The 26839-nt window shown below is 37.6% G+C and overlaps 3 protein-coding genes across 3 annotated transcripts; 2 read left to right on the forward strand and 1 right to left on the reverse strand.

The window, feature by feature from the left end:
- The first annotated feature begins 8328 nt into the window (after positions 1–8328).
- LOC137941107 (uncharacterized) lies at positions 8329–12706 on the forward strand. The gene is made up of 7 exons (XM_068786369.1): positions 8329–8771; positions 10628–10666; positions 10855–10925; positions 11589–11653; positions 11733–11822; positions 11914–12006; positions 12090–12706. Exons 1-7 carry the CDS (start codon positions 8350–8352, stop codon positions 12507–12509), a joined length of 1200 nt encoding a protein of 399 aa, XP_068642470.1. The 5' UTR covers positions 8329–8349; the 3' UTR covers positions 12510–12706.
- A 3234-nt stretch (positions 12707–15940) lies between these two features.
- LOC137940743 (lachrymatory-factor synthase-like) lies at positions 15941–16435 on the reverse strand. Its single transcript, XM_068785877.1, has one exon. It carries the CDS (start codon positions 16433–16435, stop codon positions 15941–15943), a length of 495 nt encoding a protein of 164 aa, XP_068641978.1.
- A 760-nt stretch (positions 16436–17195) lies between these two features.
- On the forward strand, positions 17196–25158 carry LOC137942145 (uncharacterized). The gene is made up of 5 exons (XM_068787838.1): positions 17196–17292; positions 17388–17462; positions 17600–17653; positions 17758–17809; positions 24599–25158. The coding sequence occupies exons 2-5, from the start codon at positions 17392–17394 to the stop codon at positions 24809–24811; spliced, it is 390 nt and encodes a 129-aa protein (XP_068643939.1). The 5' UTR covers positions 17196–17292; positions 17388–17391; the 3' UTR covers positions 24812–25158.
- Positions 25159–26839: the final 1681 nt, after the last annotated feature.

The raw sequence follows: 26839 nt of genomic DNA on the forward strand, positions 1-26839 counted from the left end.
TTAAAGTGTTCTAAAATTAAAGAAAATTAAAAAATTAAAAAAAAAATGAATTGAATATTTTAATGACATTAAATTTAAATAAGGAATATTGTAAATTTAAACAAAAAATTAAAAAAATGTTCTAAAATGAAATAAACAGAAAATTAAGGATTAAATTATGAACGGAATACTTTAAAATATTAACCAATAAATAGTGGTTTAAAAATAAATGAAGTAAAATATATTAATGAAAGTAAAATTTGGCTTAGCCTTGAATCATTATTAGTATTGAAATATATAATACAAATTAGATAGGGAACATTGTAAATTTAAATAAAAAGCTCTAAAAATATTCTAAAATTAAAGAAACAAAAAATAAGAATAGTAATACGCTACCCTTCCAACTAGAGAAAGAAGGCTTCTATCATGAGTTTAGGTCCTTTTCTTTTTCTTTTTATATTTTTATCTTAACGGCATATTATATACTCCATTGTTGCACTGGGTTTATATAAAATAGGGGATTTTTTTTGCATTTACAATAAGTTGAATAAGATCATGGTAACTCAGTGGATGCACACTCCCTGAACTTTTTTTATTTTTAAAAACTTTATATTTAATCATCGGTTAATTGGTTGATCAATCCTTTCAATTTTGATTGATGGTCGATGTTGACGGTATAGACTGTTGATGTGGTTACATTTGGCGATCAAACTTTCATACCTACAATGCCAAAATCAGTTTCCCCGAAATTGTGTTTGCGTCCAGATTGCTTAGCGAGGCCTTCAGCTTGAAGGAGAAGGCAAACCAGTGCAGAAGCCAAATCCGTTTGGGCATCTCCAAGAAGGTCACGAAGAAAGTCGGTTGAGGGAATCCATTGGAGCCCCAAGCAAAGATACTTGAGCCGACAAAATTTCTCCTTGAAACTATTGAAAAAATTTCCTTCGCTGATGCTTATGTTTGGTAGAACTCTGGGAGAAGCTTGGGTGTTGAAATTTGAGAATTGTTGGATATTAAACTTGACTAGAATCAAAGAAATATTTAAAGGTCTATTCTCATTGAAATGGTGCAAATAATGTCATTGGAAAGCTTTGCCTGGCTAGGTTCCAATGAATCAGACCATTCATGAATTGGTGTTTTCTAGAAAAGTTGTTGTCAATTTACTATAGGTTGTTCAACAAAACCGAAAATAAAATGCATCCATTGATTAATGTCTTTTGATGTGATAAAATGCATCCATTGACTAATGTCTTTTGATGTGATAAGATACATCTATTAATTAGTAACTTTTGGAATGATAATATGTATCTATTGATTAGTATATTTTGAGTAATATAAATACCCATGTACTCAAGCTTTGTAAATATACCAGGAAATTGTATTAAAGAAATTCCTTTTCTTTTGTCTCTCTTTTGTTTTTTCTTCTTCCTTTATCTTTCTTTGAGTTGTTTGCCCACTATTGCTTCCAACAAAGTGGTATCAGAGCGAGGTTGAGAGAATGAGTTCAAATGGAGCATATCTTTCTTTCCAATATCCACAATTATCCAAAACCAACTATGAGAGTTGGTCAATTCGGATGAAGGCTATCCTTGGCTCTCAAGGATTATGGGAGATAGTTGAGAAAGGTTTCGAAGAATAAGAAAATGAAGTGGCTTTGCCAACAAATGAAAACGAAGCTTTGGAGAAAAAGAGGAAGATAGATTAATATCAACTTACTGTCATTCATCAAGGTTTGGATGATGATATGTTTGTGAAGGTTGCCAGCGACACCAAATCCAAACAAGCATGGGATACTCTTCAAAAATCTGCTATGGGAGTTGACAGAGTTAAGAAGGTATGTCTTCAAACTCTAAGGGCTAAGTTTGAATCACTTTTGATGAAGGAGAGCAAGTCTATCTCAGATCTCTTCACAAAAGTCTTGACAATGGTGAATCAAATGAAAAGGCTAGGAGAAAAGATTGAAGATGTTCGAGTTGTTGAGAAGATTCTTCACTCTCTCAACACAAAATTCAAGCATGTGGTGGTAGCCATTGAAGAGTCTTAAGACTTGGAGATCATGTCCATTGATGAATTAAATGGGTCATTACGAGCCCGTGAAGAGAAAATGAATCCAGGCAAACAAGAGCAAGTTGAGTAAGCCTTGCAAGCAAAATTATCTCTCAAATCTAAAAGTAAAAGCACTTTCAGAGGTGGAAGAGGTCAAGGACGTGGTAAAGGTCATGGACATGGACGTAGTCAAGGAAGAGGTAATGATGAGAAATATTCTATTTTTGAGAATAGAAACTAGATTTCTCAAAGAAGTCGTGGAAGAGGAAGAGGAAGAGGTAATAATGGAGGCAACTATTGGAGAAATAATGAGGTAAGAATTGACAAATCCAAAATTTAATGTTATTCTTGTGGGAAATACGGACATTACTCATGGGAGTGTCGATTCAAGAAAGTATATGAATAATCAAAATTGATTGAGCACAAGGAAGAAGTTGAGGAGCCTACATTATGTTTTTTCACTAAAGGATGAGCCTGTGGGAGAAAATGGTAGATGGTACTTTGATAATGGCGCTAGCAACCACATGACAGGTGATAGAAGCAAATTTGTGGAACTTGACAAATACAAAAGTGGAGATTAAAGACAAAGGTACAGTCTTATTTCAAATGAAAGGTAGTGGCCACAAAATTCTTTATAATGTTTATTTCATTCCCAAGATGAAAAATAATATTTTGAGTATTGGGCAAACAAAATCACCATGGAAGATCGCTTTCTTTGGCTTAGATATCGAGAAGTCAATCTTATTGCTAAGGTCACAATGACAAAGAATCGAATGTTTATGCTTAATATGAAGAACATTGGAGCAATGTGTTTAAAAGCTTGTGTGAAAGATCCATCATGGATTTGGCACATGAGATTTGGTCATTTAAACTTTGGAGGACTTAGAGACTTGGAAGAAAATAATATGGTGAAGGGCATTCCAAAAGTTAATCATCCCAATCAAGTATGTGAAGCGTGCTTACTTGGCAAGCATTTAAGAAAGGATTTTTCGAAACAATCCACTAGAAGAGCCACCAGTCCACTTGAACTAATCCATGCTGATATATGCGGTCTTATCAAGTCTCAATCTCTTGGTAAAAACTCTTACTTTATCCTTTTTATTGATGACTTTTATAGAAAAACATATATTTTTTAAGTACAAGAGTGAGGCTTATGAGGCATTCAAAAAGTTTAAAATTTGAGTTGAGAAAGAAAATAGTTATGAGATTAAAGCACTACAAACTAATCGAGGGGGAGAATTCACTTCCAATGAATTCAAGATTTTTTTGTGAAAGACATGAAATTTGTCGCCCTTTAACACTTCCTAGATCGCTACAACAAAATGGAGTTGCAGAGAGGAAAAATAGAACAATCCTCAACATGGCTAGAACAATGTTGAAGAGCAAGATGATGCCAAAAGAATTTTGAGCAGAAGTTGTTACTTGTGTAGTCTATCTCTCAAATCGATCACCAATAAAAAGTTTAAAGAATGTAACGGCACAAGAAGCATGGAGTTGACGGAAGCCAAGTGTATCACACTTGCGAGTTTTCGGATCAGTCACCTATGTTCATGTTCCAGAACAAAGAGATCTAAGCTCGATGATAGAAGCAAAAAATTTGTGTTCATTGGCTATGATGAAAATTGAAAAGGTTACAAGGTCTTCAATCCTAGCAATAATAAAATTCTAGTAAGTAGAGATGTTGAGTTTGACAAAAATATTTTATGGGATTGGAGTAATAATGTGGAAGGATTGGAGTGATAATGTGGAAGGAGTCTATGATTTTCTTCCACAATGCAACAAACTCAAGGTGAAATTACTCCTCCAATCTCACCAAATACATTATCTCAAGCATCATCGCCATTTTCTTCACCTTCATCTTGCTCAAGTGAAAGACCTCAAAGATATCGGAACCTTGAAGACATCTACAATGAAACTGACAGATTAGAAGATGAAAACTTATTTTGTTTTTTCTCTAATGATGAACCTTTGAGTTTTGAAGAAGTTGTAAAAGAGAAAAGGTGGACACAAGCCATGAATGAAGAAATTCAAGCCATTGAAAAGAAAGACACTTGGAAACTTGTTTCTCTTCCAAGTGGTTATTGGGCTATTGGAGTTAAATGGGTATTCAAAGCTAAGAAGAATTCCAAGGGGAAGGTAGATACAAAGCTAGGTTAGTTGCTAAGGGGTACAATCAAAAACAAGGCATTGACTATGAAAAAGTATTTGCTCCTGTTGCTTGCCTAGAGACGACCCGATTGCTAATTTCTCTTGCAACTCAACATCATTGGAAGATTCATCAAATGGATGTAAAGTCCATTTTTCTGAATGGTTATCCAAAAGAGCAAGTCTACATTGAACAACCATTAAGATATGTTGTTAAAGGCCATCAAGACAAAGTACTAAAATTGAAAAAGGTTTTGTATGGACTCAAGCAAGCACCAAGAGCTTGGTACAACTGTCTTGATAAGTATTTCCAAGAGAATAGTTTACTAGGTGCATGCATGAATATGCACTTTATGGAAAACAAGAAAATGGAGGATTATTTTTTGTTTGTGTTTATGTGGATGATCTTATTTTCACAGGAAGTAATCCAAGAATGTTTGAAGACTTCAAGAAGATTATGACTCAAGAATTTGAAATGAGTGACATGGGCCTAATGTCTTACTACTTTGGGAATTGAAGTAAAGCAAATGGAGGATGAAATTTTCATCTCTCAAGAGGCTTATGTAAAGGTAGTGATAAAAAAATTCAACACGGTGAATTGTAACCCCACCAATACCCCCATGGAATGTGGCATGAAACTTTCTAAAATGGACAATAGATCAAGAGTAGACCCAACTTTATTCAAAAGCCTTGTGGGAAGTTTGAGGTACTTGACTTGTACCAGGCTTGATATTTTATTTTCAGTTGGAATTGTGTTTGACTATGGAATTTTCTATTCATCTTCAAATGAATTCAAGTTGAGAGAGTATTATGATAGTGACTATGCTCGAGATATTGATGATAGAAAAAGCACTACTGGGTTTGTCTTTTTTTTTTGGAAATAGTGCAATTTCTTGGTGTTCCAAGAAGCAACCCATAATCACTCTCTCAACATGTGAATCTAAGTATATTGCTGCAATTTCTTCTGCTTGTCATGCAATTTGGTTAAGAAGACTATTAAAGGAGCCCCATTTAGAACAAAGTGAAGCAACCAAGATTATGATAGACAACAAATCGGCACTTGCTCTAGCAAAGAATCTAGTGTTTCATGATCGATCCAAGCATATTGAAACAAGATATCATTTTATCTGAGAGTGTGTTGAAAAAATGGAAGTTGAGATGGAATATGTGAAGTCACTTAATCAAGTTGCTGACATTTTCACAAAGCCTCTCAAATATGAAAGATTTCAGAAGCTGAGAATGTTGATCGATGTTGCAAATATATAAAGTTTAAGAGGGGGTGTTGGATATTAAACTTGACTGGAATCAAAGAAATATTTGAAGGGTCTATTCTCATTTCAATGGTGCAAATAATATGTCATTGGAACCTAGACAAGTATAGATTTCCAATGAATCAGGCCATTCATCCATTCATGAATTGGTGTTTTCTAGAATAAATTATTGTCAATTTATTACAGGTTGTTCAACAAAACCGAAAATAAGATACAACCATTAATTAATGTCTTTGATGTGATAAGATGTATCCATTAACTAATATTTTTTGATGTGATAAGATACATCTATTGATTAGTGACTTTTGGAGTGATAAGATGCATCTATTGTTTAGTATTTTTTGAGTAGTATAAATACTCATATACTCAAGCTTTGTAAATAGAACAAACAATTGTATTAAAGAAATTCCTTTTCTTTTATCTATCTTTTATTTTTTCTTCTTCCTTTATCTTTCTTTGAGTTGTTTGCCCACTATTGCTTCCAACAAGAACATCTTTCGGTTCACATACGACTCAAATGCAATAACCCTACAAAACTGAGGTTGGGTGCGAACCAACCAGCTTTTGGCAAACCCCATGGCCCCGTTTTCCCTCTTTAAGGTCGTGTACAGGGGCAATGAAAGTGGAGAGAAAATAAATTAAAGAGAAAATGAAAACAAATGAACGCAAATGTTTTGTTTGGGTGTACACAAAAATACTACCTAATTTACAATTTATAAATGTTATAAGTATGGGAGATGTTGCTTGTTCCCTTCAAATACCTCTTTCATATAGCATAACCAGCCGGCCGAATTGATTAAAAAAGAAAATCAGCACTAAAATTTTGCTATTCCATTTATTTTCTTGATTAGGCCATTGACAACAATCCATGTGGTCGCCTCTAACTTATTCAAGTTTTCCTTGCAGCCTTGTTGGTCATCAAACACAGACAAGACGCTTACTATGCAACGTCGTAATCCAATCGTAACGAGGGTTGCTCGTCTTGAAAATCTGATAAGTTTTTTTTTATTATAAAGAAAATTTAATAAAGTCTGTAATATAATAATAATCGTATTATAAGAATTAATCTAATCACGTAACTTATGTTAATTCAACATGTATTGGTCTGATACTCCACTTTTAAGAAGAGTTAGCCCCATTAAGGACAAAATCAAAGATGTTTAGGCACTTGTTTCGCTGGTGTGAGCTACCGTGAATAAATTGGTACTCCCCAAACCGAAGGTTTTTCCCTTGATTTGGATAGCAGTTTCGACCGCAGCTTCCTTTATTGCAACGACTCTTCAACGTCCAACGGAGAGAATTTGTCAAACAGCTCGTACGCAGACACATTTCGATGGCGGTTTGACAAGTTACTCACAGAGGAAGACTCTTGACTATGTTGCGTGTAAAGTTTGACATTTTTTCTCTGCAACTTTGAGGCGCTTCCCGCTCTCACGCTCTAGCAGAATTATGAAATCATTAATCGCTAACAAAGGAGGAAACCGGGAAATCAGAGAGATGTCACCTTCGGGTTCTAAAGCTGCGAGGCTAGAAATATATTCTATTCTCTGGAGACAAAGTGGCTTATCCCTGCTTGTGCCTGACGGTGATGCAGAGGAACGAGCGGTTGGCAAGGATCTAGACTTCATCGAGACTTTTTCGACCTTGTCGAAGCTTGGTTTATGATCATCGGCTCATGAAATGGACTCCAGCCAAAGTCTGGCGCTAAGCGAGAGCTAATTGTCCAAATTTTTATTTGTATCACCTGTCTGGAAGACTCGACCATTTCAGAACTGGAATTCCCCCAGATAGATAGACCACAATCCCTTCCCTTAAAAAAATCAGAACTGGAATACCCAAATCCAGACGTTCCCGGGAGGTGAAAAGATCCGGTGCACTTTCGCTTTTCAGGATGTTCCCTGCTGTGGTAGAACGCGGCCTACAATTTGATGCAAAATTTCTTAGTGGTCTGTAGGCTTGCTTTATCCTCTTTGGACAACAGTAATACTGATAAAGCAAGTCGAGGTGATAAAGGCAGGGCGAAGAAAAGTACGTTTCTGGGAAAGAAAGAGGAGCAAAGCGAACTGAATTATTCGGACATCGGGCTCCTTTTTGTGTGGGAGTGACGACTTTTTGTAGTGTTCCCTGGAACGACGATGCTGACCACTTGTGCACCGTGAGAGACGGAGCTAATTTTGGTAGGTTGGGCCACCTCCGACAAAAGGAACCTCCACCACTCTCTTATGGCGGCACCCTTTGCGCGTCACTGAGATAATATTTGCCGCTCTCTTGGAGGAATACAGTGTAATACAGGGCAAATCTCTCAAATTACATTTAATAGCCTATTTATCATGGAAATGATTCCGAAGGACTAACCCACATATTGTTCTTTCAAGACCAAAAAAATTCATCTGGCAACATAAAGAGAGTCAAAAACCTTGCTTTTTTCACAAAGAAAACATACTGTGGGAATAGAACACCAGGTCCTGGAGCAGATAAGCTCAGTTTTACTTTGTAAAATTCGTAGCTAAATTGGTTGTGTTCTCCGTATGAACAGAGCTCCTCTGTTTAGGTGATTCTTATTTTAGTCTGTCCCCAGTGTCAAGAAAGGGAATGTATGGCTATAATGGGATAGAAAAAACGTCGATTTAAGCAATGATTCCCATTTAAACAAAACGTTCGGCTTTTCCATGCAATAAAGTTTAGCCTACGATAGAAAATCACAGAATCACGGTAAAAAAAAGGACACCATTTGGGTACTGGAATAAAAAACACCAAAAAGAATAGCCGAGCGGAGCCAAGCGTGTCGCCGGTCAAATTGGAGCCCCGTGTGTTTCCAGGACCACCCTGTCTCGTACTCCGCCTATAATTATACCCTCCCATGTCTCACCAACACAAGTTGTGATTTCTATTTGGCAGTTCTCACTCCGCCATGGAGACCCTTCCCGTCGAGGAATTCACCTCCGGGGCGAGCGGTCGTATCATTCCTGTGTTCCGCGACATCCGTAGGTCCCTGTTCTCCCGCCAGTTCGTGCACCGTGTTCTCCTCTTCCTCCACTCCCTCTTCCTCTGGCTCCTCCTCGTCCTCCGCCGCAACCGCCATGCGTCTTCCCCTTCCTCTTTGTCGCCCTCTGCTCTTTCCTCTCCGTCAAAGGCTGCAGCTATAAGGCGTAGAACCGTTTTCAGGAGGGCTGAGGACGATGCCGCGAGGCGCCGAGTTCTCGCTGAGGGCCTCACCATGGTTTCGGATGCCGACAGCGGGACCGCCTGCCGGTGGAGTACGTCGTTGTTCTATGGCTCGCGTAGAAATGCTCTCTTTTCTCGATCATGGCTCCCTGTTTCCGGTCAGATGAAGTAAGTTCTCGAATTTCCATTTTTTATTCGTGTTCCTTGTTTCCCGAATTGGTTTTTTTTTTTCGTAGTTAGGAGTTTTGACTTTTTATGGCCCCCCCTCTGAATGAGAATTTTCCCCAACCATTTATTCCATACTCCTCTCTTTTTGTCGGGTGGGAGGGTAGAAGTTTGCTTCCTTGCATGTGATGGAATTATTTGTTTCATTTCTTCTTTCATAGTTTATTTCATACCAAAGAGAACTTGCCCGAACACAGATCCGTTTTCAAGCCAGTCACCAGTAGGAAAAATTGCACCATTCCATGCTGCTTGTGCTATGAATGTAAGAATGAGTTTGAGGTATCCAGTTTCCTCCGCGGTAACAGGGTGGTTTGATTTTTTTATTTTTTTTATGCCTCCTGGCACTTCAAATGGAATTCATTTGGATAGTCTCAGAGAATCTACAATGAGTATAGCGAAGCAACACTTACTTTTCTGTATGTTCACTGTTAGGTATTCACAAAAAAGGGGGGTGGGGGGTAAGAGAAATTAAGGAAGTTGGGGAGAAAACTGATAGAGGAGAGACATGAAAGAACATCACTATTAATCCAACAAGCATGTGCACTGCTCGACATTCACAAAAAAAAAAATGAATGTGCACCAAATAAATTCAGAAAGTGAAGTTAGTGGAAGGAAGGGTAAAAAGGTGTCAAGTTTGTTCAGCCCATGAAACTTATGTCCACACGCTGGGACTTTTGGTATTTTTGATTTGTGATGTTGGGTTCAAGGCACATCATGAACAAGTAATAAAATATCTCATAAAAAATGGAGTAGGGGAGAGAATCTTGGAAGCATAATATTGAATGTAAGGATAGATTGTTGAAGCTTGGCCATGTTGTGTCCAACAAGTGCCTGCAGGAATGAAAGAAAGGTATAGTGGCTTACTTTGATGCCTGTGTTCCTACCTCTTTTGAATGTGATGGGAAATTAATCACAGTGCCACAGTTATGAAGATGAATGCATGCTGAAATCCTTTTTGATATATATTAGATATATGATGTTTCAAAGTTTAAAAATAAAAGGTAACTATCAGCTTGTTGTTTGAAGAACTTCATGTACTAGAAAACAAAAGTCATGAATTTCATGATGCCAATTGGTTCAATGCCTTAATGTTAGAGAAATAGAGCACATGTGGGTTTATCTTTATAAAACTGATCACACATAGAAGATTGATTGTCTTCCGCGATGGTGGTTGAGTAGAGCGGAGGCGACAACAACAAGGACGTCGGGTGACAATGACGGTGACGGCAGAAGCGTCAGGGAGGGGGGAATGAGAGACGGAGATCGGAGAAAAGAAAATAGGAGAGGAAGAAGATCAAAGACGAATATCGAAGAAAAAGAAGTTGAAATCGGAGCAAAAACCAAAACTTACCGCAGACTATAGTCCATTTTTTTCTCGCCTTCAGCCATTTTTTTCCCTATTTTCCCGAGCTCTGAATCCTCGTTTTCGAGATTCCCCGTAGTCTCGAACTCTGAACCCTCAGGCCCTCGTTAAGTTAATGAGTCGGCTCGCGAGCTTTCGAACCGAGCCATGGTTCGGTCGAGCTCGGCTTAAACGAGCCTCATCTGGATCTCAAACTCGGTTCGAGATCCAGATAAACAGAATCAAACCGAGCCAAGCTCAAGCCGCTCGCGAACCGGCTCTGTTCGATGCCACCCCTAGTTGGGCATTATTGTTTGGCATGCTGTTCAACTTAAATTTTTTCTTTTTTGGTTCTGTCTACATGTATCTACTTTGTTGAATGTCACATTGTCAGTTATTACTTCTGTTGACATTTAATTGCGAAGTTTTGAGCACTAACAAATTTGTTGTTTTTCAGGGGTATTTTGATTGTTATACATGGGCTTAATGAGCACAGGTAGTACTCCTGCTGAGTTATACTGAGTCCTGTATATACATTTCCCTTTCTTTTTTGCTTTGTTGATTGCCATGGAATTTAATCTGCATTAAATGTGTCGAAACTCTTGTCAGAATCCTAGATGTGACATCCCACCTTGTTACAGTTGTTGGACATATTCTAATGAATCTCTGTATTATCTATTTCAGTGGAAGATATGCTCAATTTGCCCAGCAACTAACTGTTTGCAACTTTGGAGCTTATGCAATGGATTGGATTGGTAGATAAGCTTTGTGCTTAATTTTGGCTGACTTATGGTGTTATTGAGTCTGGAGTGGTTATCATCTATGCTGTTGAGCCCCCTTCTTGTCAACTCAGCTTCAGGATTTCTATTTGGGTTAATACATTACACATATCCAATATGTCCCAGTAATCTCAAGAGATAGCAATTTTAGGTTGTGTAATGCCATGATTTTGATTGTTCATACAATTTTAGGGCACTTTCAAAGTGTTGATGTGATGGACCTTCAACAGAAGCAACAGCTGTGTTGTTTCAGTTTGAAGAAAGTGCTGGCAAAAATAAGCCATATTGTATTTCCAACCAGCCATTGATGCAAAATGCTATGGAGAACAAAATCTTTTTTCCACTAGTTATTCATATGCGAGAATCATGACTCTAGGAATTGAATTCTTGTTGAATTAGTGCATCATGGCTTGCGATGCACTATACTTCCTTTCAGGGTTTTCTCTTGTTAGCTTGCATGTAGGACATTTTGTGCCTTTTCTTTTGTGATTGATTTTAATCTGTGTAATTGACTTTGCTGTTCATAACATACCTATTTGGACCATAGCTGACTCTTTTATCAAGTTAAGAACCTGATGACATTTTATCAGTGAATTTATATGATTGTAAAATATGAACTAAATCTTATCATCTTTCTAGGTCATGGTGGAAGTGATGGATTACATGGATATGTGCCTTCCCTCGACCATGTTGTGGCAGACACTGTAGGTTATTTCTGATTTAGCTAAACCAAGAATTATGTAACTAGTTGCATCTGTTCTTATATTTGTTCAAATTTCACAGGTCATCTTTTTGGAGAAAATTAAATCTGAAAACCCTGGTGTGCCATGTTTTCTTTTTGGCCATTCAACTGGTGGGGCTGTGGTTTTGAAGGTAATTTTCTGGAAACTGCAATTTTCGTTGAAATCAGTGTTCCTGGTTGGAGATGCTTCTATGTAGTGGTCATGATGATATGTCTGTGCAGGCAGCTTCATACAGTCACATTGAGAAACTGCTAGAGGGAATTATCCTGACATCACCAGCTTTACGTGTGAAGCCAGCACACCCAATAGTGGGGGTAATTTTGTTCTTGTTTTCCCCTGTGATATGGAACAGTCGTCCTTCAGCCCATTGACTAACAGTTAGAATTTTTTATATCAGGCATTGGCTCCCGTCGTATCTATATTGGCTCCAAAAGTCCAAATGAAGGGTGCTAATAAAAGAGGCATTCCAGTATCAAGGGACCCTGCTGCATTGGTTGCAAAATACACTGATCCATTAGTGTATACAGGCCCCATCAGAGCCAGAACAGGCTATGAGATCCTTCGCATATCTTCCTACCTGACGCAGAACATGAAATCTGTTACTATCCCGTTCTTTGTTCTCCATGGAACCGCAGATAAGGTGACTGATCCATTGGCTTCCCAGGATCTGTACAATGAAGCTGCATCAGAGTTCAAGGACATCAAACTCTATGAGGGTTTCCTGCATGATCTTCTTTTTGAACCGGAACGTGAAGAGATCGCTGGGGACATAATGAACTGGATGGAGAAGAAACTATTACAAAGCCAACATTTGTGAACAGTCAATAGGTTCGTTGTTAGCTCATGTCTCATACAGAAGCGCCAGTGTAATCTCGGCCCAAAATGGCCTCGTTGCTGCTTATGCAAGTAATGTAAGTTTGTGATGCTTGTAAACTTGTTCTATCACTTGATGCCCGCTAGTGTATATGCTTCAGTACTTGGAAAGGTGAAATATAGCCACATTCGCATTTACAATTACTTAATATCAAATTAAGGGTATTTGAATAATTTAATTTAATAGTTATTAAAATCGTTGTTTAGAACTATCAAAGAGGACCAAGGGATAAAACAAAAAAGACAAGGAAAAAATGAGGTGTTCTACCATGCAATTCTTCTTCCCTACTTTGATACTTGTCCTCTATTACTAGACCATCCCTTCAAAAGGTGACATCGGCAGCTCAGTCATCGAATAAACCTGTATTAGAGTTGCAAAGTCTAATACCAATTTAAATTAAGACTTCTGTGTCAAATCTCTATAGGTTTCTCCCAAGAGCAGCTCTGCTGATCGTCGTTGGTTATTACTAGCTGCATGAAACAAGCTCGAAATCCATTAGAAAGATGTAAAAACCACCTTTCTTTATGGCAAGTTAGTGGAAGAATTTACATGGAACGACTATAAGGTTTTGTAGATTTTGGAGAATAAAGTGTACTAGTCAAATTTTTATATGAATTAAAACAAACTCTTAGATGGTAACATGAAAAGTTTGATAGGATAATCCTTTCACATGATTTCAATATTTGTGATTTTGATCAAATATGTGTATTTGAAAGCATTTGATAGTTTTTTTACCATCTTATGTCTCTATATAGATGACCTTTTGATTTTTTGTAATTAACATGTTAAAATTTTCGGGGTAAAAAAATTGTAAAACAGAGTAAGCTCGACCCATGAACATCTTAAAAGCAATCAAGAAGAAAGCCAACGCTGAACCTTATTTCAATACAAAACTAATTTCATCCCACCACACGCTCTTAGAAGAGTTTCAATGGCTTCTGGACTTACAGAAGAAGAAACTAAAAAGGAAATTAACAGGGAATAGGTATTACTCTGGATGCCCGTTGTTGCTGAAGAATACCTCTATTTATAGGTGATTTGTAGCACTGTATCGAGGAAGACAGTTGCGGAAATGAGAGATAGGAAGTTTTCTATCTCTTTCGGCGCGGATGGAGGCCTCTGACCGCTGCGACGGTCTGTACAGCGTTCGCCTCTGCTTCCCGCTACTTCCATTAATTCCCTTTCACACTTGAGTCTTTTAATTTCTGTTCATTTTTGCCCCCTTGGACCCCCGTCGGGGTTGGCGCCCCGAACCCGCCTTCATTTTACAGTTTCTTCACAAATACCGTTGCGGTCACAATTTGACCTCATCAGTGTCTAAGATGGAACTGTTAACTAATTTACTCACTATCGACATTGGCGCTCCTCATAATTGGGGGCCAGTGAATACATTAGTTTAGCAACAACTCGTGAGAGGTGGGCATTGACATACTATCAGAAATATCTAAGTGATAATTTTGATATGAAAGATTTGGGTTACCAAATGTAATTTTTGGAATCAAAGTTATAAAGAAAGAAAATGAGGTTGTTTTGAGTCAATCTTATTAAGTAGAAAAAGTGTTAAGATGTTCATCTATGAGATATGTAAACTAGTTAGTAGACTATAAAATCCTAACATAAAAGTCAAGAAGAATGGGATAGGGTTTTATAGTTGAGGTACTCTCAGGTCAATAGAGGCCTGATGTAATTGTGGAACTTTACTAGATTGGATATTTTCTGCATTGTGGGACGATTGAGTAGGTACATGAGTAAACCTAATAAATTTCATTTGAATGTTACTAAAAGACTTCTAAAATAGTTGAAAGACACCCTTAATTGAAGAATTTATTATTGGAGTTTTTCTACTATGTTAGAAGGGTATAATGATGCTAACTAGATCTCGATGATACAAAGGTCATTCATGATTTTATATCTACCCTAGGTGGTGGTGTTGTGGCTTGGTATATCATCCAAGCATACCTTGATTACCAAATACATCATGGAGGGTAAGATGGTATCCTTAGAGTTTATCGGTGGAGAAGTATAATGTCTCAAGGGTCTACTAGCACACATTCCCATATGGATAATCCAATTCTTGCTATATGTTGAATTTATGAAAAAGAAAAATCCTTCATTGACTTCATAAACTTATTATAATCAGAGTACATGAACCTCTATTTATAATAGAGGAAGGTAGTAGAGTCCAATTACAATAAAACTACATTGGTCCCAATTACACCCAAACTCTAACACTTAAAGATAAGTCCAAGCATAATTAAATAACTCAATATAGATAAAAGACAAATATAACTCAAACTAGAACTCTTCTAGGACGTGACTATAAGATAAAGATGTCTTTGTGAGTCTTTCTTGATCTTCCAATTTATGTGATAAGGATGTCAGCTCGTAGTAATCATGGTGAGTATTACTTCTTATAGGTTTGGGCAAATCTTGTAGGCCTTCTTTGGTCGTATGACCCATCTTATAATACTCTTAGATATGTGTGCATTCCTTGGTCGTGTAGGTTTGGGCCCTATCTTTCAACACTATAGAAAAAGTGAAAATTGAAAATCACAATTCGAAGTTATTTCGACAAATTGAAACTTCTTTATAAAGTCTTGGGAAAGCTCACATCAACTGAAGTGATAACTACTAAGTCAATATTATATCAATGGAGAATTTGGCAAATCATCTAACTAAGGGTTTGTTGAGAGGTCAAGTACAACATGTTTGAGAGGATTAAGATAAAAGCATATTTCTTGAGTTACCATTAGTGGCAAAGCCAATCTATCTGATTGGAGATTTTGACACGCAGGTTCAATGAGAAAAACAAGTTGATTGAGTTTCTTATCTGACCACCAAATTTATGTGAATTTAGTTCACTTCCATCTCAATTTAAACTACGACTTCTGTGTCAAATCTCTACAGGCTTCTCCCAAGAGAAGTTCTACTGATCTCCATTGGTTAGGCATCATCACCACAAGCTTAGCAAAGGCTAAAGCAGAATATGTAGGGACGAAAATCAACATGTTATTGGCAAAGACACAAGATCCTTATGACAAAGAGAGGCTAAACGGATTGCAAGGAACTATACTCGAATGCATATTCTGCAATGAAACAAGCCAAGTATGCTTTCAAGTCGTTCCACCAATCGCGATGCTGAGATATTGAGTGTGAATGATGAAAATGAAAGAAAAATTCAAGTTTCCGCAACCGCATTACATATTTTACACTGGTTATGGTTGATTTTAAGGATTTAACACGCCAATTCATCGAAGCAGGTCCACGTATCAATTTTCCTATAATGATTTATGGAATGATTTAGAAACTGAAACCTCGAGGAATGCTTTTTATTTAGATATAGACTGTAAGATCATGGAGATTGAACAATGAAATTACTCTGAAGCTTGCAGCTCTGCTTCCATCCTCTTAGCCATGGTCTGCACGCTCAAGTCGATAAAGGACTTGAACTGATCTTCTGACAAAGTATCAGCCGGATCGCACACAAAGGACCATTCTATCGTACAGCTCCCTTCGAAATCAGGAAGAACCTTCAACCTCGCCGCGTACTCTGCAAGTCCGAGGTTATTATCGACGATCTCATAGCTGAGAGTGCGTTGGACGGGATCTATGGCGGTCAACTTCTCCGTGGCCCAGGCTACGGTAGCTCCGTCAGCCGATGGAATGCCGACCCCTCCGCAGTACCTGACGCATCCGATTTTGCTCCGCTCGCCTTGGACTAGGTAGCATGTGTCGACGGTAGAGAGCCATTTATGAACGGAGATGAAATCCTCAAGCAGCGACCAAACTTTGTCTGGAGAAGCGCCTCTCAGCTGGGAGCTGGACCGGCCTTCCCACTTGCGCGGTGGCTGCTGCTTACCGTTCTCCATGAAAGAATCTTCTCCGCGGTTCACCTCTCTAAGGCCGGAGACACCCTAAAAAGCTTCCTGCTGTGAGGGATGGGAAAGAACCAACTTCTCTTTTATGCAGTGAGGGAAATGAAACAACAATGACGTTCGGGTATGATCCGGATTCGTCCCCGCCCCGCGTGGTGTAAAAATACCTTGGAAAAATAGAAGACGGTTACGTAAAACTAAAAAACATAAAAGAATCGCCTTTCTAAATGGCCTCTCACATGGAACATACTGCTAGGTAACGTGTAAGAAAGATACGTCATGAATCACATGGATTATTTGGTAAAAAATAAATATAATATTTTATTTAATTATCATTAAACTGTTAAACAAATTAGATAGCTTTGAATTTAATTTTTTGCTATCATTAAAAGTTAAACTTATGTTATTTAATTATTTTGATTGATTAAATCTTATATTATAATAAAAATTCCATTAAAATCTATATCATATACTAACAACAGAGTTTGTCTTCATCAGTTTTAAATAACCAAGATGAGTTCTGTTCAGAAGGTCTTAGAATTCAAATCGTCGGACTCGGGCAGATTTGAGTCACACTCGAGGTTGCCGGCTGACCTCCGATCTTACCTGTCCCTTCCAAAACCCGGGTCAATTCAACCGAATAACGACTCGACTCGCCAGCTCGTAACAGTCTAGGGACCAAGCAAATCCAACCCCTTGGTAGACAATAGAAAAGCGCGTGCGCTTCTCACGTCTTTCTTACTCTCTTCACTCCGCTCCTTTGTGTTCCTTTCGCCCTGTCTCTTACTGGTTTCCATCTTGTCTGCGACTCCGGTTCCTCACTCTCCCGTCATCTTCTGTTTGCTTTTAAGGTGCTCTCTCTGTTTCTCTCTTGATTTTCATGTGCACAGTAAATGTTATCTGTATTCTACGGTGTCTAAACTTTTTGGCCTGCCCTTAACTGAAGCAACATGAAGAACTTAATGCCCTCAAGACCAAGACCTCAAAAGACACTACAATTTGACAGGCGCTACGGTTGGGTGTATGCTATCTTTCTATTTTGATTCTAGTTAGGATCTATCCCTTAACTATTCTGTCTTGCCGCCTCTCTTTTAATGTGCTTCTGTGTCTAGAACCACGAAATTCTTGGGCTTGCTGACATGGTTATTTTGCTGGCAGGATTGATGAATGGAAGGATCCAGTGGAAGTAGCACTAGCCGGTGGCAGGGGAATGTGAGATTCTTTTTGTTCTTCCTTTTACGGTCCCTCCCACATGACTTCCATCTTTCAATTTAGGATTTTTTGTGTTTATTGCATCTTTTTTCTCCTTTTTCTAGGTTTTGCATTTTGCCGCTTGCTAAATCGCTGGTGGAGATTGCTCTGCCGCCAGTAAGAAACTTGAAACCTTGCTCTGTGTTCCTGTTAATGAAGAGTCCAATATGGCTTATGACATGCCTGCTCTCCTTTACATTTTTAGTGCATGGAGTTTTATTATCAAATACTTTACTCAAAATTTAATCAGGTGAGATCCAACATAGCTAATATTTAAAAGGTTTCGGTTCCACAATATGGTCTTTGCTGTTGTAGACTGTACATTCCTGGTAGACTAGTAAAATCGACCTTGTAGCTTAATTCTGGTGACGTATGAATGTATCTTTAGGTGTGGGAGTAGGGTTGTCTTCTATAAGTTGCTAACCTGATTGAGCTGTTTATTGTACTTCATTAATAGTTTTTTTAATAATATTGATTGATAGTTTACTTTTATTATTTTTTTGTATGAAATAACACACAGAAACAAAGCTTGGGTGATGGTTTAGAAGTTAGCGGTGAAGCTAATCTAGTGGAAACCAAGAAGACTAACTTCACAAACAAGAAGCCAAGTAAACACTTTTATAAGCCGTTTGGTCCAGTTGGCTAGTGCCCAGCTCTAATAGCTCATACGGATCCTAGGGTCGAGAGTTTGTGGCTTCCTCAATTGTTGCAAATATAACTCACAAAACTTAAATGCCACAAATAAACTTGACGTAATTACATCGGTGTTGATGCATGCCTCTTCGTGGATGCGCTTCTTCACAACCCACAAAGAATAAATAATTTAAATAATAAATATAAGTAGGCCTGAGGCGTCTATTCATTGTCTTCAAAAGAGATCCACCTCATATAATACACCGGATCTGGTCATGCCTTCCCAAGATATAATAGTCCTTTGGTTTCTTAGATGTACACAAAACTAAGAGTGTCATGTAAACTAGACAAGACCGTTTCTGATTACTCAAACCTTTCACAAACAACATTCGCACTGGTGAGACAGATTAAACATAGCATTATCTTCCTTTTTTACAAAGACCAAAGAACTCTCACAAGAACCAAAGAAAACTTTTACTTGGCCAAACTCTAGAGGATTGAAAGCACTTTTCAGTTTTCAGTGATTTCATTCTCGTTCTCTCTACTCTATTTGAATGTTCTCTACCCACCAATTGTAAAATCGTCCCCTTGATCCTTGAAATGATTTCAGGGTTCAGATTTTGTTTGGATGGTCTAATGATTTAGATTGGTAACAGTCCATCCCATAGTTCGGATCTGTAACCATTTCATCAAGCAAATACGATCCATATCTCAACCCAACAGTCAAATAATCTTGATCTTAACATAAAAGAATACAACTATTTGATCCTAAATGTGTCACACATCTGACATGTATGGCCCATTTGTATGCATGTGCGAACACATAGGCGCCTCACACGCACATGTGCATGTCTCACTTGGGATCAACAGAGGAGGGAGGTTGTTGCTTTTAAGGGGTCACACATTGACATGCTGGACCCACATGCATGCACGTGCAAATGCATGGGCGCCTCGCGCGCACATGTGCATGTTTCACCTGGGATTAACACAGAAGGGAGGTTGCAATTTTTAAGGGGTTTAGTCTCTCCATTGCTTTAAGCAACATGGGACTAACCAGAAAGTCCCCCGCATGTACTTAAGGAAGTTTCTCATGCACATGTTTCTAAATTTGAATAATTCCCACCATTTTAAATTTTGAAACTTGACTCATTTAAAAAAACAAGACAAGAATTTTGAAATTTTCAAGGTTCAAGTGAGTGCAGTTTTGCTTCCGATGGTCGGTGTCTTTTGAACTTGAACCTCCATCTAGCTTTTGATAACTCGTGTTTTTTTATTGTCCTTATATACTTTCATCTATGTTTGGATTGATTTATGATATATGGGGGTAGAACACCAAATATTTGAAAGCCAAGGGTTGTCTTGCTAAAACTAAAACTAACTCTAGGAAGATTGTAGAGGTAATTCCTAAAACATATCATGTTGCTTTTCATAGGATATGCACAAAAAAAAAAAAAAACAATGCTTATTGATTCTTGATCGCATGATCAAATTGACGTAACATTTCTATAAACACTATAAAGAATCAGATGATGCAGTATTTTGTGAGAGTAAGTGTTTTTTGAAAGAGAAGAGGATGTTAGAAGTAGGAGAGTCTTCTACGTTCCAAAGTGAGGATACCGAAGTAATAACACAAACTAAACTTAGGAGGAGAAAGAGGCCTGAGATGGAGAAGAACCTAGGAGATGAGTTTTACACATTCCTTATAGTGGATGATTCTTGAACATATGCCAAAACAATGAAATCTTGTGATGCATTTGTTCAAAAACATGTGTGGAAGTGTCTTACATGACTCTCACAGCAAAAAGTCTCATAGGGTAACGATTCATATGGTCAAATCTTACAAGAGTCTCAAGGAAGGATGTCTCATAAATTTGTCTTAGTTAAAATGTGTTTTAGTTATGTTAGTCTTCTATTCTTGCTCAATTGTTTAATTACTCTAGGATTTATTTTTAAATGTTTGACTTTTGGTGTAACTGAGATATGGATCGTTTAATTGTAATCTAACTCTACTTTTTTGCTTTAATATTAATAGAGGCTCATTGTACTTAGTTATAATCAAATCAATGAATTATTTCTTTTTCCCAAAAATTCAGCAACATCCTTATGAAGGAAGCTGTTAAAAGTAAAATGGATACAATATTTTCACATTATACATAGGTATTGACCAACTTACTTCTATGAACTAGTTCAATCAGATGCAAAGGGATTTTCAAATGGAAATGTAATTTGGATTGTCCTTTTGAAAGTACCAAACTAGATTAGTTGATAAAGATTTTAGTTAAAGAGATGAAATTAAATTTTTTGATATATATTCTTTAGTTACTAGGATATCAACATCAAGTGCTTATACTACTAGCTGCATCAGACAAACTCGAAATTCATCAGAAAGATGTGAAAACCACCTTTTTTATGGTGAGTTAGTGGAAGAATTTATATGGAACAACTAGAAGGTTTTGTAGTTTTTGGTGAATAAAGTGTACTAATCAAATTTTTATATGGATTAAAACACTCTTAGATGGTGACAAGAAAAGTTTGATAGGATAATCCTTTCACATGGTTTCAATATAAGTGATTTTGATCAATATGTGTATTTGAAAGCATTTGATAGGTTTTTTACTATCTTATGTCTTTATATAGATTACATTTTGATTTTTGGTAATTAACATGTGAAAATTTTAGGGGTGAAGAGATATCTAAGTGATAATTTTGATATGAAAGATTTGGGTTACTAAATGTAATTTTTGGAATCAAAGTTATAAAGACAGAAAATGATGTTGTTTTGAGTCTATCTTATTAAGTAGAAAAAGTGTTAAGATGATTCAGCTATGAGATATGTAAATTAGTTAGTAGTCCATACAATCCTAACATAAAAGTAAAAAAGAATGGGGATATAGTTTTATAGTTGAGCTACTCTCAGATTAATAGAAGCCTGATGTAATTGTGGAACTTTACTAGATTGGATATTTCCTGCCTTGTCGGATGATTGAGGAGGTGCATGAGTAAACCTAATAAATTTCATTTGAATGCTACTAAAAGACTTCTAAAATATTTGAAAGATGCCCTTAATTAAGGAATTTATTATTGGAGTTTTCCTACTATGTTAGAAGGGTATAATGATGCTAACTTGATCTCGATGATACAAAGGCTATTAGTGATTTTATATTTACCCTAGGTGGTGCTGGTGTCGCATGGTATCATCCAAGCATACCTTGATTACCAAATCCATCATGGAGGCTAAGATGGTACCGTTAGAGTTCACTGGTGGAGAAGTAAAACGGCTTAGGGGTCTAGTAGCAGACATTCCCATATGGATAATCCAATTCTTGCTATAGAAAAAGTGAATATTGTAATTCACAATTCAAGTCATCTTGACACATTGAGACTTCAATATACAATCTTGAGGAAGCTCACATCCACTGAAGTTATAACTTTTAAGTCAATATTATATCAATGGAGAACTTGGCGAATCATCTGACTAAGGGCTTGCTGATAGGTCAAGTACAATATGCTTGAGAGGATTATGATTAAAGCCTATTTCTTGAGTTACCATTAGTGGCAAAGCCAACCTATCTGATTGGAGATTTTGAGACAAAGGTTCAACGAGAAAAACAAGTTGATTGAGGAGCTGATAGGACCACTAAATTTATGTGAATTTACTTCAATTCCATCTCTATGAAGCTGGTGCTCAACTAAACTAGATATGAGGACAGTGCAATGCCATAAGAATAGAAATTGACCAAATTTGCTGCCCCAATTCCCTTCAGCCGATAGCACTAAACAGAAAGCTGAAAAAAGAAACTTCTCACGAGTACCCATCCACTCTCCTTCACAATGAATTATCTGTCGAGCCAAAAAATGTTCACACACAGACTACTTTGGGCTCAATAGAACCATATTCTGCCCCCAATTGCATGGTCATAATTTCAAACTCTTTCTGATACTCCACTCATTTGAGCTTATTCGCAATACGAAAAGCATGATATCAAGGTTATTATAGTAGGGTATATAGATGTCACTGATGTGTGTGTGATGCTAGGCTGCAATGAAGTGGAGAGTCGAGGCTTATTTTCTAAAAGACACACTAGAAAAGGTACTTGTGCATGGTCATATTGAGATAGTCTGATGAAATTCGCATATTGGACCGATACTTGGTTGTTCGGTATTCTTAAAACTTATGCATAAAGTCCAAGTTCATCACTCATTCACTTAGAACCGGTATGAGTGGCGAGATACCAACTTAGATGAAGGTTTGAGTCTGAAAGACACCTGTCATCGAAAGTCAATGTACTGATTACCCAAATTTTGAATCTTTTGAAATTCTGTTGCCTTTCAAAATCATCAATCAAGTTTGAAATGTTTAAAATGATTGGGAATGTTAAATGGTTTTTGAAGTTTGAAATATTTGCATGAGAAAAGGCCATTTCAGCAGCTCAAGAGGTCTTCAGCAAGGAGAATGCCTTGTCTTCTCTTATTGAACCTTGTCTGTAAAGTCTTTTGCTCCCTCTTCCTCTCTGGGCAGCAACACACATGGTTTTCTGGTTTCAGTCCAAAAGTGGGAGGCTTTCATTTTAGTTGTCTCAGGAAAATCGAAGCCCCTCTAGATTTTTTTCATTTCTTATGGACTACGGTTCATAACAAAATTCTCACCTGTGATGAATTGGAGAAAAGAGGATTCCCATGGTAGATAACATGTGCAAGCTTTGTGGTAACTGAGAAGAAACTGTAGCCTCACATTCTCGTTCACTGTTCTTTCAGCAGTGCAGTCTGGGGAGCTGTCTTCAAGAAGTTTGGGCTGAAAGTTTGTGCCCCGAATAGCTTCTCTTGCTGTAGTGATCAGCTCATCAAGGGTCACTTTCCTAAAGTGGGGAATATTCTTTGTGGTCTTGGCCTTGGCTGCTGGCCGTTAGGAGCTTTGGATGGATCACAACTGAAGGACTTTTAAACCAAAGTCCATCTCTTTGGGCAGTGTAATAGACAGTTTTTCCATAACATCCTGCAATGGAGTGGTCTTCTTAATGTGTTACCTCATTTTCTAATCTCTGTCATTCAGTGGAACTGGAAAGATATTCTCTCCTATATTGAAATTTCACCTCAGGATTTGCGTTTTTGGTCTGCCCCTCCTAGGGCCTGTTCAAATAAAATTTTGATGGCAGTTCCAAGGTCATCTGGGACCTTGCAGGAGTTGATGGCACAATCAGAGATCATGATGGAAATGTCCTCTCCTACTCCGGTCCTTGTCTTATTGGAGCATGTTTGTCTTTATTTCCGTAATTTTTCTATTCCTGTAATTCTGGAAGGGAATTCAGCAGTCATTCTCTCTTAGTTTAGCAAGAAAAAGACACTTCTTAGAAGCTCCAAATTTCCAGATGAAGTATCTCATATTTGCTCAGATAAAACCAGTCTGGTGGCACACCAGCGAATCAGGCAGCTCCCTAGCCAACTAGCTAGCTACGCAGGGTGTCTCCCACCAATAGTTTGTAAAGAGAGTTTATTTTTTTCAGTATTATTAAAAATTATTTCTGAAAGGATTTAGTGGTCACAAACGGTCTTGCCGAGTATGTGTTGAACTCTTAGTCTTATGCACGTCTAAAAGTTTATCCTGGGGAGGGATCACCAAAATCCAATGCTTCATAGGAAGAAATCTCTTTTGAAGATAGTAAATATTTGCCTTGGGCCTACTTAGTACTCTTTAAAATATTTATTTTCTAATGGGTTTTGAAGAAAGTTGAACAAGGAAGAGGTACACGTTGACACCAATTAAACTATATTGGGTTTATTCATGTTATTTGAGTCTGTGTGTTATAATTGCAATATTCTTATGATTTTAGATTATTTTTTTCTAAAACGTCTGCCTTTCTTAGTAGCCTAGGGTTGGTGCTGCCTATTCCTTTAGGTCTTCAAAGGTCGACCAGGTCAGATAGTTTGGTCCAATTAGATGCAGTGAGGTGAATTTGATCCACATATCCTTTAATTCAGTTGGTTTCTATGGAAAGTATACATACGAATTGTCCTCTATAATGATTATGGGTTGCCTGTTGTATTTTATAAGCATTTGAAGAATAATGTGCAATTGGAAGTCTAGATGGTATATACTTTAAGCTGGGTGATGCGTTTCTGACATTTTCTTCATTCCTTCTGTAATTTATTTGTTTTGAATAATAGCTCATTTAAGCATGCATCCTTTACTAATTAGCTGTATGAATTTTTACATTAGTTGCTAAATATTCAACTTATGTTTTTATGTTTTAAGTTTCTATTTGTACTTCTTTGCAGCTTAATTTCATGTCCAGTTCTATTATAAGAATTATTGAAAGGCCTGAGGTGCTTTCACCCCAAGCACTGAAGACAACTGTAGATGATCGATTTCAGACATTAATGAGATCTATCCAGAGACCCAATCTCAATTTGCTGCTCTTCAAAGACAATCTTCCTTTCCCCGCCATCTGTTTCTCTAAGCATTTACATCATGATAATAGCAATCAATAAGGGAACTCAGCAACTACGTGCACAACATCAATACAGCCCTGTGTGGGACTTGCAGACTCGCTTCCAGATACCACCCCCTTGGTTGTAGTAAGGTCCGTTTATGTAACTGACCTACTAGTCCCAAATGTATCCTCTTGATTTTAACCTTCATGTTTTTAACAGGTCAACATGGTCATATTAAGAAATAATAGTGTATTTCTGGAAATTCTTTCCAGATTCAGCGAGCCCATATTTTGCTATAGTCTGCTCCCTTAAATGTTTGCTAAATAAATCAGAAGCCTAGAATTATGTTACTTTATGATTGCAGGAAAATTAGTAGAGTATGCTAAGTCAATGGAACTGATGAAAAGAACAGGATCACTGAGCTTGTCGAGGAATATTGGCCTCAAACTGCCGAAGCTCAGTCTTTACTCAGCATTGTTGACAATGTACTTTTTAACTTTCATGTCATAGTTACTGACTCGACGGGTATTGCATCAGTTTTTTCCATTGGAGTCATCAAAACGCCCTTCCTATTTTTAAAATTACTGTCTTCATGATTGGGTGCTGATGGGGTCATTGTAGTTCTTCCCTTCATTTTTTTTTTCTCATTCCTTTCAAGTCCTATTTCTGTGGCTGATTTTGTCATGTTCGCCACTATTGGATCTTGGTAGGTTTCTTTCTCATTTTTTTTTCTTTAGCCTTTCTGGACGCCCACTGTTTTGTGTTTTGAATTATATTCGAGGGTTAAATAAGCAGGTAGAAGAAAGTGGGGGCACCGCCATGGCATATGAAAGGAGTAGATTCTAAACTGGCGTCGAAGCTCAATAGTAAACCTCTATATATTATACTGAAAGTTCTCTGATTTGCCTGCGCCTATGTGGAACGGGTTATAGAATTGAATTTCGGGATAAATCAAAACAGCAAAAGGTGAATGAATGTGAATTAATCTTCTTATTGAAAAAACATAAAACTGCTATTTAAACATCCTATTTGATATTTGCCATTATGACCAATTTTGAGCAATCCAAACACAAGAAGCTCATTGTAGTGGAACAGCCGAGGAGAGGTAACAAACTAGAATCAAATCTAGTCGTTGTTAATTTGTTCAACAAAACCAAGCAGACCAGTCCTAAGTGATTCCAAACTGCTACCTTCCCAACACTTAGGATGGCCAAATTTCCAGAACAGAATGTCATAAAGTAGTCGGATGGGCCACTCTTTCATGCTTTGTTGCTCTGAGAAAACCCGACAAATTATAAGAAGGAAATTTCTGTTTCTGGCATTCAGCTTCACTTTGAATTTTATTGACCATCATGTAATTGGCAAGAAGTTGATAAAGCGGTAATTCTTCTAATAATCAACAAATTAAGCTACAATATCCAGAAGCAGATTCATTTGCTTCACACAACATGGGCATTACTCCCCCATGCCACAAGCAAGGGAGAGGCCACCTCTGTCAGACAGGATTTTTCAAATTGAGTAGTAGGTGGTAATTCTAAATTTTAAATAATATTTAGCATTTTTCAGCTTTGCTCTTTGCTCAGGAATTTAGATCAAGAGGATAATTCTTTCCGCTTCCTGTTGATACTGCAATTCGGAATGGCTAAGACAGAAGCGCTTCCCGAGTTTTTTATTCAAGGGTCACCCATCAAAATAAAAACATGGAAGAAAGGCAGCAGAATTCGGAATACAGACCAACTTGAGATTATGACAGCAAGAATTTGGAACTGGCAGCAGCAATGATGATGAAAGGAGACGCAGAAAAGAAGAGAGAAAGATGTCATTATTCGGCATTGAGTGCTTCCCCCATCCTCTTCGCCATGGTTTCTACCTCAAGTCCCACATACTCCTCAATGTGTTCTTGGGTCCAAGCCTGCATCGGCTCCGCCTCGAAAGACCAGTCGATTGTGCAGGCGTTATCACCGACGGGCGAAACCGTGATCGTTCCCACATAATAGTTGAAGCCGATATTATTATCAAGGGCCTGATAGCTTAGACTCCGTTGGACGGGATCCATGGCTATCAACTTTTCCTTGGTGTGGCTGC

This window comes from Aristolochia californica, unplaced genomic scaffold, assembly GCF_029961685.1.
Source record: "Aristolochia californica isolate CCGP_79_NKW_82.1479 unplaced genomic scaffold, dmAriCali1.0.hap1 SCAF_9, whole genome shotgun sequence".
Lineage (NCBI taxonomy): Eukaryota > Viridiplantae > Streptophyta > Magnoliopsida > Piperales > Aristolochiaceae > Aristolochia > Aristolochia californica.